Raw genomic sequence first — 20,350 nt, forward strand, 5'->3', positions numbered from 1 at the left:
AGAAGGTAGGAATCCAGTTAATCTATAAAGGGGAAAAAAGAATCTTAAGGGGCTAAGATGAGGAGAGGGGGGCACACTGCAAGAATGAGGGATATCATCTATTATTTTAAATTTGGAAATAGTGAATTATTTTTTTTGAAATCTAAATTCTCTCCCTCCTTTCAGGTCCTCCCTCACTCATTGAGAAGACAAGCAATATGACACCCTTTAAACATATGAGGTCATGCAAAATGTATTGACTTATTAGAAAGGTGAACTTTTAAAAAGAATTTTCCTTCCCTGAGGAATCTTGGCCAATCAATCAACAAACATTTATTAAACTCCAACTATATACCAATCCCTACTCTCAAAAGACTTAACATTATAATGGGGGAAATAACACACACACACACACACACACACACACACATATAATATTGTATAGAATAAAAAGAGAAAATAAAATAATATAAGGTAGTTAGGGAAAGAGGGCAACACAGTTACAGGAATTAGCAAAAGCTTCAAGTAGAAAGTAGAGTTTGAGTTATGTTCTGATAGAAAAGGAAGATTCTGTGAGACCATAGAAAGGGCAGAGAGCATTCCAGGTCTAGAGTATAATAGTCAAAGAAACAGAGTTAGCAAAAGGAGAAATATATATGAGAAACAGACTCATTTAGCTGAATCAAAGAGTGGGGAGGGGAGGTAATAGAATGAGGCTAAAAGTGATACTTTGGGACCAGGCTACAAAGGACATTAAAAGCTAAATAGAAAAATGAGTTTTGTTATTAGAGGTAATAAGGAAGTACTAGAGTTTGAGTAGGGTAGAGATATGGTCAGATCTTATCTTAAGGGAAATATTTTTGGGCTCTGTGTAGTGCATATACTAGAGAGGGGAGAGACTTGAGACAGGGAATCAGAGACCAATTAGGAGGCTGTTATAATAATCTATTTAAATGGGAGGTGAAAAAGGCTGATCTAAAGTAGTGGTTATGGAAACAGAGAAGAGATTAAATGATAGAGATATAGTGGAGGCAGCAATATTTGGCTAGTGATTAGATATGTGTGGTGAGAAAGAGTGAGGAATCAATTATGGAACTAAGGTTATTGAATTGGAAGGAATGGAAAACTACTAGTGCCTTTGAAAAATAGGTAAGTTGAAAAGGGGTGGGGAAGAAAGAAAAGATATTAAGTTCTGTTCTGGATGTGTTGAGGACACTTCCAAAGGACTTGAAAAAATGCTATCCTCTTCCAGAGAAAGAACTGATGAACTCTGAGTGCAAATTAAAATATAATTTTCTTATCTTATTTATTTTTTGCTTTTTGTGATTCTAATAAGGAAATAGTTTTGCTTGATTTCACATGTATAATTGATATAATATTGTTTGTCTTTATTAGTGGACAAGAGTGGCAGGAGGAAGAGAATCTGGAACTCAAAATTTAGAAAGAAAAAATGCTAAAAAGTAAACTTATATATAATATATATATATATATATATATATATATATATATATATATATATATATATCAAGTTTGGGATAGTTTTGTGGGAAGAAAGATGAGAAATCAATTAGAGAGGAATAAAAGTATTGCCTTCTTGCAGGTAGGCCCCTAATAAGAGAACTTAATGACTTCTTCCATTCAGTAGATATAAGAAGGAGAGGACATAGATGACTGGAGTAATCCAGAACTGGGGTTTGGTAAAGGATGAGCAATGACAAGTCAAGGAGGCAAGGTATTTTAGAATTGATGACAGTGCAGATTTGAATTATTCAACTTTAACTTTCAAATAGGGAAGGAAAATGAAACTGTTGCAGGGATAATGACTTGAAAAAGTACTGAAGATTAATAAGAATGAAGACTATGTTTAGGAAAGCATAAGGAGGTATAGGGAGAGATGGAAATGATAGGAGTTATGTGAAGATAAAGAAATATTAGAGTTTTGATTAAAGAAGCAGAACACTAGGGAGTAATGATAAGATATAGGGTATTATACCATCCCTGGGAGATGAAGTGGAGGAGAATGTCATTGGATTTAAAGAGAATGAAGAATGACAATGTTAGGAAATTTGAGGGAGCACTAATCTATATGCTAAAGTCTCCTAGTATATAAAGAGATGGTGGGTGATCAGGTTTCCTGGTCCACATAGCAGTCACTGACTTGGTTGATGATATACATAAGATATCAGTCGGGCTGCTACCAATGTTCAAGGAATATTGAGGCTTGTAGAGTCATTCAAGAGCAATGGCAGACCCATTGGGTAACTTATGCAGAACAGATGACCTTGGCCTGAATGAAATGCTCAGACTGCTCAACTCTTCTTCAACATATGCTCTCTAGCACAGAAGGGGGCGGGGGGAGACAGATCCGATTAGTAAGGACAATCAATGTTCTCCCTTTGATTGGAGACGTCAGGGAAGGAGACTACTAGGGAGCCATCTGCAACCTTTGCCAGCAATTTCAGCAAGATCGCCACTTTCAGAATTATCCAGCGTCAGGGGAAAAGAAATCAAATCCCATGTCACTGTCCATTCCCAGTGATGAGGACAGTTTATGTTACTGAGTCAGAGACTTGGCCAGAGTCCAGTGGGTGCAGCTCACCCTCAAGAGCTTGGCTAGGATCAGCAGAGTCTCTATTAGGAAGCCCCCCCCCATGTTTTATTACCTCCCAAAATGACACCCCAAGCTGAACCATCACTTTCTGCCCTGTATCTCTCTCTTCTTTTCCTCATAGGCTCAAAGATTTAGAGATAGAAAGGACCTTAAAGGTCATTAAATCCTATCCTTTCATTTTAAAGATGAGGAAACCAAGGCCCAGAGGTTAAATTATTTACTCAAGGTCAAAAAGACATAAATGCTAAAACTTGAATTAGAATTCAGGTCCTCTAATTCTGAAACTCCTGCTCTTTCTGTTTAATTTTATTTAAAGCAATGGGGTTAAGTGACTTGCCCAACGTCATGCACTAGGTAATTGTTAAGTGTTTACAGCCGAATTTGAATTCAGGTCCTCCTAACTCTAGGGCCAGTGCTCTATCCACTGTACCACCTAGCTGCCCCAACTCCTGCTCTTTCAATTGGATCATGAAAATGTATTAATTATTGATTCTATTGATTCTTTCCCAATCCTCACTTTTCCTCCCTTTCTCCTTTACCTTCTCAAACCCCTAATTTTTCTAAGTGTCCCCCCACCATGGTTTTTGGTCACACTGTCAGAGTGTCAGGCTTTCTGGATTGGCATATGACTTCTGACATTGTTTCTTTTTTCTGGTGTGGAATAAGTGAGAGGTTCTGTACATCAGTCCTTTTACCATCAATGAGTCAACAGATTCATTTATTGAGGACCTCCTCAGTGTTGTGCTGTCATGGATGAGACAAGCCAATCGTATAATCACTGAGATGACCTCCTGCCCACATAGGACATACCTGACAAGGAGTTAGCCATACGCCTCCTTTTCCTCTTCATGCTGCCTCCAATTATTAAGAAATGCTTCCATAAAACAAGGTTAATTCTGCTTCATTGTGACTTTCTCCTATATTATTATCTAGTTCGGCCCTTAGGAGTCAAGAAAAACTAGCTTGAGTCTTCCCCTAAATGACAGCTAACAAATATATGAAGACAGTCATCATGTTCCCTTGCCTGCTCCAAGACTTCTTTTCCCTCATTAAGAAATCATAAGGATCAGCTAGGTGGTACAGTGGATAGAGCACCGGCCCTGGAGTCAGAAGAACCTGAGTTCAAATTCGGCCTCAGACACTTAATAATTATCTAGCTTTGTGGCCTTGGATCCAGTCAAGTAACAGCTTGACGTCATGGACTCTAACCTAACTTAAGCCAGAACAATATCTCAACAGGGAAAAGAGGATACAAAATACCAAGAGCTGCCATTAAAAAAAACTTAATGGGCAATTTGGATAAATATATATACCATGGAAGCAATGTAAAGACTGGCAAATTGCCTTCTGTTGGGGGGTGGGGGGAGGGAGTAAGATTAGGGGGAAAATTGTAAAACTCAAAATAAGTAAAATCTTTATTTAAAAAACTGAATGGGGAATGGATCCTGTTAGACAGATAGTTAGCTCTTCAGCTCAACCTATATTTTGCATCCTAATTTAGTGCAGACTTTCCAACCTGACCTTTGGTCCAAAATCCAATTATTCTGTCAAGTGGTCTAGTGAATAGCATTCTGGATTAAGAGTGAGGAAAGCCTGGGTATAAATTTAGATTCAAATACTTTTGGGTTGTATGACCCTAAGCAAGTCATTCATTCTCTCTCAGTCTCAGTTTCTTCATCTGTAAAAATAAAGACTAGTACCTACCTCAAATGATTGTTGTATCAAATGAAATAATATGTGTAAATTACTTTTCAAACCTTAAAGTGTTAATAAAGTACCATAAATTGTTACATAAATTATCATTATTATTTCTCCCAATCACTTAGATTTCAGTACAATTTAGATAACCTGGCTTTCTCACCTCCTAATATGTACTGCACATATCTATCTCCAAACAAAGATTTCTCTTTGTCTCCTTCACTCAGATGTTTACCTATTCACCTGTTTGAATTCAACAGGACATAGTGAGTTCATGAATTTTTAAATAGATGAGGAAAATAGATATTGATTTGAAGATATGTTTTGTCAAACATCCACAATTATAGATTTATAGCTTGAAGGCCATCTTGTCCAAATCTTCATTTTAGAGATGAATAAACTAAAGAACAGATATCTTGACCATGGTTACACTAATTGTAAATGGCACTTAGGATGTCACCCTCAATCCTCCACCTCCAAATCTACCAACCTTTCTCCATTGTACCATACTCTCTTCTATGACACTTATACTAGGGGACCCTCTTATAGATGGAGGCAGCAATAGGAAGTAAACCCAGTCCCTCAATCTTTAATCCTAATATGAGGTGTAAAACTATAACTCTCCTTCTTGAGATGGCTCTACTATTATCAGTTAAGGATAGTCTTAAAACCTACCCAATAGTCACCGACAGACAGGACTGTTTGCAAATTTCTATGCCCTTCAGCTCCCCAGGGCTGCACCCACCCATCATCTTTCCCTTCAGTTAAATAAATACTATACCCTTTTCCTGTGTGTAGTTTATGTTCAAATGTCCGCCTACTCCACAGGACCATAATGCAATAGGGAATTGAAACCCAACCTTATGACCCTGTGAAATTAGAAATTTGGCCTGACATATTAGCAAGGGTCTATAGATAGGAGTCCTGAGCTTTTGACTTCAAACACAGCTAATCCCAATTTTGTTCACCCCAGGGTAAAAGTAATTAAGGACCCCCAGGAGAAGACAAATGACTTCATTCTGCACATATCACTCTTAGTCCCTTCCAACTCTCAGATTATAAATTTATTGGCCTGATTATGACTAAATCTTTGTTGGGGCGAAGCATTCTGTTTATAGGCCTTAGTACCAGAGCCCTATGACCACTATTCTTTGTCAGTTCCTTCTGCCATTCTTTCCCTTCTTCTCTGTTTAGCCCCTCCATCTTTTCCTCCTTTTCCAATCTTTTTTCCCCCTCAACCCAGAACCACAGAATCATAGAAATGGAAGGGAACTAGGCTATCATTTTAGCATGACTCCTTCATTTTACAAGGGATGAAAGGAAGCTAAGTAGTATCTGATCAGGTAAGGTCGCACTGAGAACTACAACACTAAAATTCAGATTTTCTGTCTTCTAGACCTGTTCTCTTCCCATTGAATAGAAGAAGGTTTCTAGATATAAAACTGTAAGGTACTTCCAAGATCAACTAGTTCAATCCTCACCTATTAGAGATGAAAAGGAAAGTTTTTCTCTTGGAGAGGAAAAATTACTAATGTAGGGTCATAAAAGATTTATTAATTAAATAGCTTAGTTATTAACACTCTGTATAATTATTCTGTGTCTTTAAATATATTAAATATATATATATATATATATATATATTCATCTGTGTACTTATATTACTTCCCTCAGTTGGGAGAGAAGAGGGGGAGGATAACCCTTGAAAGTAGGATTTGTCTTTTCTTTGTATTTGTATTCCTAGCTCCTAGTGCTTGGTACACCTGGTCCTTAATAAATGCTTATTGCAGGGGCAGCTAGGTGGCACAGTGGATAGAGCACCAGCCTTGGAGTCAGGAGTCCCTGAGTTCAAATCTGGTCTCAGACACTTAATAATTACCTAGCTGTATGGCCCTGGGCAAGCCACTTAACCCCACTGCCTTGAAAAATCTAAAATAAAAAATAAAAAAATAAATGCTTATTGGAAGAGTCAGCTCATTATGACAGAAAAGTGCAACTCTTGAGCAATCTCATTACCTGGTTGGCTTTCCCTGGGGGTACCTGTATTTTGCATTTACCTGTGTTCTATGTGACATATTTTATATCATGCCATAAGTTGCTTTCAACCTTGAGTGAAGAATCTACCAATTGATCCTGTGTTACAAGGTCAATTTAACAGCATCCTGAGCACCACCTTTTGAGGTATTGTCTATGTCAGAAGTTATGAAACTCTGGTGTTCAGTGGTCATGGTACCCCTTCCACATTCCAGTTGGTTTGTATCACTGTGGAATAAGTGTTGTCCTATCTAAAACACTAGTGGTATCTGTGGTCCTCTGAGCTTTCAGTTCTGTGTTTCTCTCTTACTCCCTACAGCCTCTCTGTTCCCAGGCAATTAAATGTACAGGCATGAGATGCTATAGTACCTAATGGCTCACCAGGGGTGAGAATAGGGCAGATATTTGTGATAAATTAACCCCTCAAGATCCATGGAGGAAGATATTAAAAACATATTTGTTTGATTCTATTTCCTAAGTTATCTGGACAGTAGGGAAAAACCATACAACTTGGGCCAATCCCAAGCTTTGATATATGCTTCCTAAGTCAATTTGACTGAAGTATCAAGGCACCCTAAGAAGGAAACAGGAGATAACTTGTGTCAAGCAAATAAAATCATCACTACCATCTTGACTACCACCTAACTCCCCTCAAACCACAATAAAGAGGTCCCAGCATACCTATCCTAAGGATCCCAGAAATATCAATGGCGTCTCAGACCACTGGTATTGTTTCTAATCCAAGCTCCACAACCATCACTAAAGGAAACAATCACTGTGGATAAGGGGCCCCCTCTCCTAGTCACTACCATGGCCACCACTAGGAGCCCAGGAGTAGTCATATGCCCAGAATACCAATCCCACTTACAGGTCACTTCCCATGGTCATCATTGTGAAGTCACAGCCTACAACTGCTTCTATTGGTACCATAAGTCTCCAATTTTTCAGCAATCACAACTAAAGAGACAAGAAATAAAATTATTCCTACCCAAGTTCTTGGTTCATTCAAATGGTTCATCACAAGAAAATGATATGATTTTAATAGAGGAAAGGGAATTAAAAAGATATCACTTTGCTACAGCATCCTCAACATTATGGGACCTTTCCACTTAATCTGTAGTCAAAGCTTTCTCTATGTATTGTCTCCCTCATTAGAAAGTGAGTTCCTTGAGAGTAGAGACTATTTTGCTCTTCTATCTCCAGAATTTTTCAAAGTACTTCACATAGTAAACACTTAACAAATGCTTATTTAACTCATTTATTCATATATTACTTCATTTATTTCCTGACTAATCATTTCAACAAGTGAAAATTATAAAGAATGGGTTAAGAAGGCAAAAATCTACTTCCAAATGACCCATCTTCTGAGCTTTCCAAATTAATGTGTGCTAATTGTTGTTTTTAACATCGGCAGTAGGAAATTGCCTTTGTTTTAAGAATATTTTATCTCATTCAATCTGGTTCATAGGTAGGATCATAGTAAAAGATTCAGTGGGAAAGCCATAGACACGCAAACTTCCACAGACAGCAATGCTATGAATGTATGGGTCCCGTGATATTTCACCAATTAATACATTCATTTATTGGCTTAGTGGATAGAATGCAGGGTTAAGAGTCAAAAAGACTCAACTTTTGAGTTCAAATGCAAACTCAGACACTGGCTATGTGATCCTGGACAATTCATTTAACCCTGTTTACCTCAGTTTTGTCATCTGAAAAATGAGCTGGAGAAGAAAATAACAACCAACTCTAATATCTTTACCAAGAAAATCTCCAATGACGTGTTACATCCTCCAGGTGAGGAGAACTATGCTGCACCCCATCCAGTTCTATCCACTGTAACACAGGATATGTGATAAATTAGTTACAGGTGATAAATTAGTTACAGAACTGGCTACACAATAGCAATGTGTCTCTTTTAAGTCACTCAGAAAAAAAATGGTTCCATCTGCTTGCCTCTTGGTAATAAATAAAATGGAATTGGAGGAAAATGGATGGAAAATGGAATTTGGAAGATGAGCTTCAAAGAGGTTTGGCCATTGCACATATTCCTGTCTCAATGCTGGAAGTGATTTGCCTCAAGAGTAGGAAAGGCTGGACCCTGAAAACTGGAAAAGAGGAGACCATTCCTGTGAAAGGGTTGGTTGGACCAGGCTCAGTAGTGCCACTAGAGAGGCAGAAAGCTAGTGGCATGTCCATGAAAAATATTGTTCTCTTCTCTTTCTCCCCTGTCTACAATTGGCTCTTGTGGTCCTGACTGTAGCAAAAGACAAGATGGTATGGTGGAAAGAACATTGATTCTGGGGTTCAAATCCCAAACTTGGGTGATCTTAGGCAAGTCCCTTCAATCTCCATGTTTCTTGATCTGAAAAATAACAGCTAGGTTAAAACTCTAAATCTTTACTACTGTATATTAATTGACTTTCTTGAAGTGTCTTCCTCCACAAATATCATTTCTCTATCTAGGCCTTAATTTCCTCAACATCTTGACTTATTTGGAGGGAAGAGGGAAAGAGTGAAGTCTAGACCCATGATTTTTAGCAGTACAAAGAATACCCATTGTGGAAATTCTCTCCATGGAAACCAATCTGCAACAATTCTGTAATTTATAGTCTGAGACTATTGCTTGCATTATTGCATGTATTTCTATTTTATATGAGAATTTAATATGCTTATTATCATATGGTTGGTAGGTATCAGAAGCAGGCCTTGAACCTAGGTCTTCTGGATTCCAAGGCCAGCTCCCTACCCACAGCATCACACTACCTCTTCAGTCTACAAAATAATAACTTCCTATCCTACCAGCCTCACAGGGTTATTGTCTACTTCCAGTAAGAACAGCTATCTATCTATACACAAAGAAATATATCTGTGTTTGTATATCTATATCTATCTATAGATATAACTCAAATGATGATGTTTATCCTTCATTCTCGAAGAAGACCATGACATTAGGGGAGATGATGCCATGACAAACACATGAATTGGATTTGAGAGAGAGGGTACTGTGCTAAGTCACCAGTCTCATTTTCTCCTCTCTGGGTCCAGTGGCCAGATATAAATTAGGATGACTGGAGATATCCTTGGATATGAGATAATCAGTGTGAAGTGACTTGCTCAAGGTCATACAACTAGTAAGTGTCAAGTATCTGAGGCTAGATTCAAACTCCTATCCTCCTGACTCCAAGTGCTCTAGCCACTATACCACTTAGTTACCCTTGTACCTCAAATAAGAACAGAATAAATATGTATGGAATATATAGAGACAGAAATATATACTATAGATCTATAGATATGCTCTCTAGACATAACTATAAATCTATATATTCTATACATTTATCTATTCTGATTTGATGTACATACATATAACACACGAATATACACATATATGTTCAAACATTCAAATAAAGTATTATTATAACCACCCCATTTTTGACCCTGGTGTCACTGACAGTCTAAGATTCAGTTTTTCAGAGAGGAAGAGAAACAAGGAGTCCAGGGGTAAGAAAAAGAGGGCAGCAGAAGGAAAACAAGAATGGAAATAGTCACTCTCAGGCAAATCACAAAGACAAAAATATAAGATGTTTATTTCTAGCTTAATGAGGCAAGCCACACTTTTGGAAAATGGCAATTATAACACAACTGTAACAGATCAGAGGTGCCAGTGTCGCTGCACCCCCAATAGCAATAGACATTTCTGCCCGGGGCTATCATTTGCCAAGGAGAGAAATTTCCAAAGAGGCAGATTCAGGTAGCTAGATTCAGCTTCCCTAAGTCAAGGGTCAAGGCATGAGCACTTAGCATCCTAAAAAGACAGTGTGTCCATCTTCTTGTGGAAGTTGTGTTTACTCCCTTCCAAAGTTTCACTGACTCAAGCCTAGCCTTCCTATTCAATGCAGGGATTTAAAGTTACAATAGATCCTTCAGGTTTATCCAAGCCAACAACCTCATTTTAGGGATTTAAAAAATGGAGAGCTAGAAAAGTTAGATGACTTTTCCAAAGATTCATATCTATTAAGTTAGCTAAGTGAACCATGGAATTGCTGCTCATCTTTAAGTTCTAACATTTTCTGAATCCAGAGTGGAAATACACTATCAGATATGGAAAGGGCTTTCAGGATCATCACAGACTTTATCATTATTGATAAGGTCAGAGCAGGGAGAGATCTTAGAGATTATCTCATTTGATTCCTTCATTTTAAGGACAGAAAACCTCATGTCTAGTAAAAAAGAATGACACACCTTTATATACAGACAGAGTTGTAGGGGATCTTGGAGGTTACCTATTCTGGACAGGTCTCCCTGCTATTACTTCCCTGCCAAATGATTATACAACTCCTAGATGAACACCTCCAGTGATGAGGAACTCACTCCTAAGTCAGTGAATTCCATTTCTAAATGCTCCTAATTGTAAAGAGTTTTTCCATACATAAAGCCCAAGGACATATATTGAGTTATTGACAAAGTGACAAACTTCTATCTTAGAATGAGAGAATGAATGCAAATAAAATACCAGGTACTCAGTCTGCTTGACTCAAAGGTGTTCAATTATGTTTGTGGTGCTGATGCCCTGTGAATGAGACCATTACCTTTTCCTCCTTTAATGTAAAATGGTAGTTTCTTCTTTTATTCCCCTGGAAATCTGCTCTAACATTCTTGGAAGGGCATCACCTCCCCCTGAATTATCTACTACACGTGCAAGTTATTCTCAAAACCAACAGGGTGATGATGGATTGGGAATGATCAAAATTTGAACTTGTGGTTACCACCTTCAACTAAAGAGGTTTGGCAGTGAACCTGTTACTTGATTTAAAGGGAAGAACCAATTTGCTCCTTCTCCAATCAACTTCTAGTGTCTTCCTGAGTCAATATGATCCAATCCAATGAATTATGTATTTACAATGTGCCAGACACTATCCTGGGGGTACTGTGGAGATGCAATTGTTGAGGATTTTTGTTGGGGATGCAAATTAATAAAAAAGAAAGGTAGTCCCTGACCTCCAGAACTTGTAATCTGAAAGGAAAGCCAAAATATAAAAGGAAGCAGGAAAGCAGAGAAGGTAATAGGACACCATGGGGTTCCCTGTATGGGAGCATCTTGTTTTGTGGACTTGAATCCAGGCAGGACAAATAGAATGATCTTCCTTCACCAAAGGCTATCCCAAGGTTCAAAGTCCATCTGCATGAGTAACTATAACTAACCAGAAATAAAAAATCCACAATATAAAAGGTAAGGGGAAGATCATTAATCAAAATCAGCATTTCCTAATGAAGTACCATTATTCAAGCATTAGAATTTCACATGCAAATATAGGATTCAGAGAAGTTGGGGAGGGAAAGGTTTATAAAGGGTAGTTTTGATGTTATGGGCATATTTTAGCTAAAAGGAAATTCAATGTATTTTAGAGTGAAAAAAGTCATCCAGCACTGATGCTCCTCACCTGTACTAGAGGGCAGATCTGATGAGGACTAAAGGGAAGAAAGATTATGATCTTCTGATTTCAAGCTTCTAGAGAGAATATACATGATTCCAGACTCTCTTCAAGTCCCTGAAGGGAGAGAAAGACTCTGGGAAGAAGTTTACATTTTCATCATGTCCCTATCTCCAGCTTATCTCACTCTGTTTCTCTGTCTCTCTGTCACTGTGCGCGTCTGTCTGTCTGTCTGTCTCTCTGTCTTTCTGTTCCTGTCTCTTTGTCTCTCTGTCTCTTTGTCTCTATCTCTCTAATCTCTGTGTCTCTGGCTGTAGCTCTTTCTCTCTCTGTGTGTCTTTCTGTCTCTCTTCTCCTTCCCTCTTTCCTTCTCTTCTTCCTTCCTTCCTTCCTTCTTTCTTTTCCTCCTTCCTGTCTCTGTCTTTTTCTCTTTATCTCTCTCTTGTCTGTCTCTCTCTGTGTCTGTCTCAGTCTGTCTCTCTCAAGCCAATATCAATATCCCTATATAGTTAGCTTATAAGTTTATACAAAAAATTATATCTACATGGTTATAGTTATGTATACATAGAGAAATATAACTACAGACAAACTCATTTTATTGCTCTTTATTATGCTTCACGGGTATTGCATTTTTTAAACAAAATTGAAGATTTGTAGAAATCTTGCATTGAGCAAGCCTAACAGTACATTCTTCCAATAGTATGTGCTCATATCATGTTTCTGTATCACAATTTGATAATTCTCATAGTATTTCAAATTTTTCATTATTATTGTTGTATCTATTATAGTCATATATGATTAGTGATCTTTATTGCAACTATTGTAATTTTTTTGGGGTGCCATGAACCGTGCCCATAAAAATTAATTAACTTAATCAATAAAGTTTGCATTTGTTCTGACTGTTCTACCAACCACCCCATTCCCATCTCTCTCCCTCTCCTCAGGTATCACTATTCCCTAAGACAGAACAATATTGAAATTAGGTCAATTGATAACCCAACAATGATATTTAGTCAATCAATGAGGCAAACTTTGTTGTCTTATTTTAAGAAATTGCCACAGCCACTTCAGCCTTCAGCAACCACCTCCCTGATTGGTCAACAGTCATCTATCTCGATAAGACCCTCAACTAGCAAAAGGATTATAACTCACTGAAGGCTCAGATGTTGGTTCCTATATTTTAGCAATAAAATATTTTTGATTGATCTATGAACATTTTTAGACATATTATTATTGCACATTTAATAGGCTTCAGCATAGTGTAAATATAACTTTTATATGCACTGAGAAATTAAAAAATTTGTAATTTTCTTTATTAGGATATTTGCTTTATTGCAGTGGTCTGGAACCATACCTGAAATAACTTCCTGGTATGACTAGATAGATAGATAGATAGATAGATAGATACAAACAGACAGACCTCTGATTTTTGTTTGTTCTGAGATTGACTTAATGAATTAATGTTATTTACTATGTGTGTTCATTGTGGAACTGGGGGGATCAAGATTTAGATATATAATTTGGGGTTTGTCTTCCCCATTAAAGATAGTAATCAGAAGCAATTTTTTCCCTTTAAACTAACAATATTAAGGGAGGCAAATAGATATAATTCTAATCCAATAATTCTTCTCTCTGAAGGGTGGCCAGCCTCAGGCACCAATTTCCTGCCTTCCCTCTTGGCAAGAATAAAAATCTGTTTTGTCTCTAGAAGATGTAGAAGTTCAGGTTCTCTTTTCTCCCAAACTCTGACCAACTCTGTTCTTTATACTTGGAAGGGTCAGTCTCATACAAATTGGTTCTTAGCCCTGGTTTATAGAAGTAAGGAAGAGTGGTAAGGTCAGAGTGAGAAAAGAAAGAAGAGAAGGAGGAAGGGAGGGAAAAATCTGAACTGACAAAAAGTTCCCATTTACTCAAAAGATTTATTTTGAAAATAGTAAAAATCATCTGGATTTTAATTGGAAAGGACAAAGATGGCACCCCTTTGCTCAGTACACCTCTCTGTGTCAGAAAATACAGGTTCCTCAATAAGAGTTGAAAGAAGGGGCAGCTAGGTGGTGCAGTGGATAGAGCACTGGCCCTGGAGTCAAGATTACCTGAGTTCAAATCCAACTTCAGACACTTAATAATTACCTAGCTGTGTGGCCTTGGGCAAGCCACTTAACCCCATTTGCCTTGCAAAAACCTAAAAAAAAAGAGTTGAAAGAACTTTGCCAGGGGCAGCTAGCTGTCACAGTGGATAGAGCACTAGCCCTGGAGTCAGGAGGACCTGAATTCAAATCTGACCTCATATAGTGAATAATTACCTAACTGTGTGACCTTGGGTAAATCATTTAATCCCATTGCCTTGCAAAAAAAAAAAGAAAAGAAAAGAACAGAACTTTGCCCATACCTCTATATTCTCCTTCTCTTTACCTTCCTCCCTCCCTCAAGGTAACACCAGAAGTCATCCCTTTCTGTGCAGAAGACAGAAATAAAAGCAATAAGAACTTAGGCAACTCAGTAGAGAATCAAGGAAGACTCCCCAACCTTGTACAAGGGTAATTGGTCAGTTGAATGGTGCAATTCAAGGACATCAATGAATTTCCTTTGCAAACATATTTTCCCAACTGGTCTGCCACAGAACTAGAAATTTGTATTTTTCCATTAGAGTAAGGCATTGAAAGCCCCTACTAAAATGTATTTCCAATATGTACTTGGTGAAAACACAAAACCTCTATCTTGTGTTCTTAGACATAGTAGGATTTCATTCAAATCTATGGCAAAGCTGGTACCTCTCACTAATAAAGTGCATATGCAAAATATACTAGATATAAGAGAAATTGGAATTATATATCCTTAGAGCTAAAAATATCCCAGCATATATCCCCCTTTAGGAAACTCTATCTTCTATTAGAAAATATCTAATCTCAAAAATCGCCATAACAATTTAGTCCAGGCTTCAAGGCCCACTATATAAGGAGACCACATAACTTCCATTTCCTCTTCCAGAGAAGGGTCTCATGCCGCCATTGCAGCCATGTCTCTTGTAAACCCCGAGAAGTTCCAGCACATTTTGAGAGTGCTCAACACCAACATTGATGGACAATGGAAAATAGCTTTTGCCATCACAGCCATCAAGGGTGTGGGTCGAAGATATGCTCATGTAGTACTGAGGAAAGCAGACATTGACCTCACCAAGAGGGCTGGTGAGCTCACTGAAGATGAGGTGGAGTGTGTGATCACCATCATGCAGAATCCGCGGCAATACAAGATTCCAGACTGGTTCCTCAACAGGCAGAAGGATGTAAAGGAAGGAAAATATAGCCAGGTTCTGGCCAACGGTCTGGACAATAAGTTGTGTGAAGATCTGGAGAGACTGAAAAAGATTCGGGCACATCGTGGGCTTCGGCACTTCTGGGGTCTCCAGGTCCAAGGCCAGCACACCAAGACTACAGGCCACAGGGGTCGCACTGTGGGTGTGTCCAAGAAGAAGTAAACATCTTCACTGGTCTCATCTATTAGTAAATAGCTTATATCAAAAAAAAATTTAGTCCAGTGAGAGACAGGTTAGCATTACAATAGTGTCACAAATTTGTTGCCAAAAATACCATCTTGTCATTCAAGCATTACTACAACACCTTGGTGCCTCCATTACCAGGGAGTGACTACATCTAAATGCCCGAGGCCTCCCACTGCCACCAGACTAGCACTGTTAATATGACACAGTGAATAGAGCACTGGCCTTGGAATAGGGAAAACCCTCTAACACTTACTAGCTGTGAGACCTTGGGCAACTCACTTCAACCTGGTTGCCTCACATCCAGGACCATCTCCAGTCATCCTGATTCATATCTGGTCACAAGATCCAGATAGCTCTGGAGGAGATAGTAAGGCTGGTGACTTAGCACAGCCCCACCTCACTCAAATTCAATTCACATGCTTGTCATGGCATCACCTCCTTGATGTCATGGTCTGCTTCAAAAACAAAGGACATAGGGGCGGCTAGGTGGCATAGTGGATAAAGCACCGGCGTTGAAATCTGGTCTCAGACACTTAATAATTACCTAGCTGTGTGGCCTTGGGCAAGCCACTTAACCCCGTTTGCCTTGCAAAAACCTAAAACAAAAACAAACAAACAAACAAACAAAAAAAGAAGGACATACATTATTACTAACAGGCCACAAAGTGTAGATGGTTCTGGATGAGGCAGTGAGTAGGATATCTTTTCACAATGTTTCTTTCACTTTAGTCAACATGAGTATGTTTTTCCATCATTTAATTGATGTTATGGCTTTCTTCAATTACGAAGGATAATAATCAATCAATCAACCAATGTAAAAAAAAAAGGCAGCTGATAGAACAGTCAATAGATTTCTGGGCCTGGAATCAGAAAGACCTGAGGTCAAATCTAGCCTCAAACACTTACTGTGTGATGTTAAGTCGCATAACCTCTCTTTTCCTCTTGTTCCTCATCCTCAAAATGGAATAATAAGAGTACTTATCCCCAAGGTTGTTGTATTAAATGACATAATATTTGTAAAGTACTTAATCTAGTTCCTGGAACTTGCTGCTGTTATGTTATTGTTCAGTCATTTCAATTATGTTTCACTCTTCATAACCCCATTTGAAGTTTTCTTGGTAAAGACACTAGAGTCCAATTAATTTTACAGATAAGAAAACTGAGGCCAACAGAGGTAGGTGACTTGCCCAGAGTCACACAGCTAGTACATGACTTATCCAGATTTGAAGTCAGGCAGAGGACTCTTCATGACTCCTCAGCACATATTAGACACTTAACAAATACATGCTTCCTTTGCTTCCTTAGAATTTGAGGCCCAAAAGGAGGAAGGAACTTGCCTATGACTATACAACTCATCACTGGTAAAGTACAGATTAGAACTCAGGACTCCTGCCTCTCTATATAGTCCACTCCATAGGAAACTTCTTTTAAGATTGCTGGCAGGGACAACTAGGTGGCACAGTGGACAGAGCACTGGCCCTGGAATCGTGAGTACCTGAGTTCAAATCTGACCTCGGAGGCTTAATAATTGCTTAGCTGTGTGACCTTGAGAAAGTCACTTAACCCCATTGCCTTAAAAAAATGCTGGCAGATATTTATGCAGCACTTGAAAATTTGTACAAGTTCATATATGGATTCTCTCATTTGAGTCTCAAAACAGCCCTGGGAGGTAGATCCTAAACAGCATCATTATTATTATTGTTCCTGTTTCATAAACTAGATAATTGATGTTCAAAAATATTAAGTGACTTGCCCATATTTTAAAAGAAGGTAAATCTCAGATGGTAGATTAAAACCAAGGTCTCTCCTGACTTGAAGTCCAGCCCTCTCCACTGAACCATTATGCCTAAATCCTGACTTAATCCCAGCATAAAAGTATCTAGAAAATCTCCTGTAATTAAAGAGAAAAGGATCAATGGTATTCTAAGAACCCAGCTTCAGCCAAAGAGGTGATTTCAAGGGAAATGGACTCTACCCATTCAATAGGTAAAGCTATCCAAGGAGTTGGGAGTTTGGCAGTACTTGAATAAATCATGCCTAAATGTATAACAGTCCCCAGAGTTTCCCATTTTCCTGGATTTAACTTGAAATTTCTTCATTAAGAGATACACTTTCTCTGTCCTGCCATAGGTGACTCTCTTTTCCTTTTTGGTTGCAGATGTGACTTTATGTTAACCAAGTCTGAGTACTCTCTTGACCACCTTGGTCCTCTAGCCTGAGGTGGAAATTAAGACTAGCCTCTGATGAGGCTCAAGCATGCTTCAAGTGAAGGCCAGGAAAATGGGGAGTTCTGGAAAATAAAGGGCACTATTTACTCTCTCTTTCTATATTTTGAGTTCTTTATGCCCTAGAACATGATCTATTTTGTACAGGTACTATGAAAAGTAAGTATACTTTTTATTATCACTATTCAATAATGACTATGGATTTATCAAATCTAGTTTTTTCGATACTCTTTCCTATCCACTCTTCATGTTTATCTTTCTGTTAAACTCATCCAGTTCTAAAAGAGAAATGTTAAAATCACCTACAATTATTGCCTTACTGTCAAAGTCTTTTTTCATTTTAATTACCTTTTTCCTTATGTACTTAAATCTTAGGGCATTTAGTGAATATCTATTTAATATTAATATTGTTTCAATATCTATGGTGTTTCTAAGGATAATATCATTTTCTTTGGTCATCTTTTTTGACATTTTTACTGTTACTTTAAGGATATATATGTGTGTGTGTGTGTGTGTGTGTGTGTGTGTGAATTGTTATTGCTTTTTTTCTTCTCTCTTCTTACCCTTTTTTCTCTTTCCCTCTCTCTTCTCTTAATAGTCAACTACATTAACTAAGTGCTTACTATGTGACAGGCACTATGCTTTCTTAATCTCTTATATCTTTTTATTTTACTCTCCTTTTCCTTCTCTCATTCCCTTTCCTTTCCACTCCTCTCCCTTCCTTCTCAACTCTTTTTCTTCCCCAATCATTTCCTAGACTTCATTCCTGTCCTAGCATCCTTGATATATGGAATCTAAGCAAACAAGGATCATGGACCTACTTTTTTTATCTGGATCCAAACTTTCTCTAAACAACTGGTTGACCTAGTGAAAAATAAACCAACCCTAGTTGTTATGGTCTCAATATGGGGTGGGGGGGTAGCAAGGAAAAAAAAATGGGTTAGTTGCTGAGATTTTTCTTCCCGATAGTGACAAGAAGCTGTCGGCCATTACCATGATTTGGGAATGGACTGCTGGCACAGACCAATTCCTTGGCCTCAGGCCTTCAGGCTGAAGGAACCAAAGTCCATCACAGAAAACTGAGACATCTTCTTTCCCTTGCTGGGATTAGAGCAGCTGTCAGGGTTTGTGGAGCTGTCAGTCATTTACTTGGTGAAGTCCTAGACTGAAGGAGAAAGGGGGAGAGTAAAGAATAAGGTGGCAAGCATCCTGTTCTAATTGAAATCAAAAGTAAAGAATATAATGGGAAGTGTCCTGGATTTGGAGGCAAAAGAACTGGCTTTAAACCCTGTCACTTAATACCATGTGACTTTGGGGAAGTCACCTGCTCTTGGACTTGGTAGTCTCTAAAGTTCCTTTTAGCTCTAACATTTCTCTAGTTCCATGAGCCCTCCTCTCACCTTTGTCCACCCTAGTTTAGGAAGTCTCTTCAGAGCCCTACTGGATCTCTGTGACTTAGATATCTCTCCTTCTTCTTGTACCTCCCAATTTGCCCCCTGTCAGTCTCTGAGAAGGAAAAGTATCCATAAAACACAATCTCCTTCACAAGTAAGATTCAGCTCCTTTTTTTCAAAAAAGCCAGGCAGAGAAATAGAGTAAGGTGAAGTAAAACCTGATTCAGTGGACTCCGAAGGAGGGCTTTGTTCTTGGAAACCACTCAATCAGCCAGATCCTGAAGCAAGATGCAAGATTCTATCCGCCCCTCTACATACACACACAAACACACACATACACAAACACACACACACACACACACACACACACACACACACACACACACACAAACACACATGCGAACTCTCTGGCCCAGGGACAGAAAAGATATCCCTTGCCTGCTGGCTGCATCTATCTCCTCTGATGATTATACTAAACAGCTTGGTTCTATTTACTCAGTAAAATTTACACTCCCGTTCTGTGGGGGAGACATGTCTATCTGCCAGCCTGTGTCTGCAGAATTATAAACCTGTCAGTGGCACAGTGTTCTGGGAGTGACCTATGCCGGTAGTAAAAACATATGCAAATCCACTGATAATGAATTACAGACCTCACAAATGTGGAACGGCAAGAAGGAGAGGGACAGGCCAATAAAACACCCAAATGCTGTTTCGTTTTTAGGAATGAAGAGACTTAGACATTTTAAATCAATTGGGGGGGGGAGGAATCTGTTTTTGCTTTCTTTATTCTTTTTGCCTTAAAGTAATGGGGGCTCATTCCTTGGATCTTAAATGAAATGACAGTTGTTGGGGGGGGGGTGTTAAGCCCCAGACCAAAAAAGAAATTTTCAAGTCAGGAAAGTAGGGTGTTAATTAAAGAATATGGTGCTGCCCTTGCCTCCAATGTTACTTGCTGAAACTTAATGAGGTGTCTGGTGGATTAGGACCTGACAGATTGGGGAGAGAAAGAGTCAGGGGTTACTGGGGAGTGGGGAATATCCTACGGTTACCACCTGGCCTGGCTCTCTTAAAGAAGGGAAAAATACCCTCTCGTTGCATCCTGATTCCTAGACTGGGTCAGGAGGCTGAGATGGAGGTCAACTCTAAGAGAGCAGGGCATTTTTCTGGGTTTCCAATTTTTCCTTGATTTCCCCTCTTCTCTCCAGTGTCCTGCTGATCTTGGTGAGGTTTGAAGCTAGGAATTCTTAGAGTGATAATAATGATGAGCATGATGAGTTACATTTTTATACAGTTCACTATATTCCAGGAACTGTACTGTTATCATTTGATCTTCACAGCAATACCATCCCCTATAGAAAAACCCCATTTGATTACTATGGGGTGGGAGGAAAGGTGGACAGAGACCTGTGAGGGGAGACATGAACTATAAATCATTAGGGCTGCTTAGAGATCAACCTAGTCCAACCCATCCCCCCCTTTCA

The 20,350-nt window shown here is 38.6% G+C and overlaps 1 protein-coding gene and 1 long non-coding RNA gene across 2 annotated transcripts in view; one reads left to right on the plus strand and one right to left on the minus strand.

Moving 5' to 3' along the window:
- Positions 1-20,350, minus strand: part of LOC141505506 (uncharacterized) — a 207,076-nt gene that overhangs the window by 68,811 nt on the left and 117,915 nt on the right. The window lies entirely within an intron of this gene.
- Positions 14,747-15,232, plus strand: LOC141505505 (small ribosomal subunit protein uS13-like). The gene has a single exon (XM_074211394.1). It carries the CDS (start codon positions 14,768-14,770, stop codon positions 15,224-15,226), a length of 459 nt encoding a protein of 152 aa, XP_074067495.1. The 5' UTR covers positions 14,747-14,767; the 3' UTR covers positions 15,227-15,232.

Source organism: Macrotis lagotis, chromosome 1 (genome assembly GCF_037893015.1).
Source record: "Macrotis lagotis isolate mMagLag1 chromosome 1, bilby.v1.9.chrom.fasta, whole genome shotgun sequence".
Lineage (NCBI taxonomy): Eukaryota > Metazoa > Chordata > Mammalia > Peramelemorphia > Peramelidae > Macrotis > Macrotis lagotis.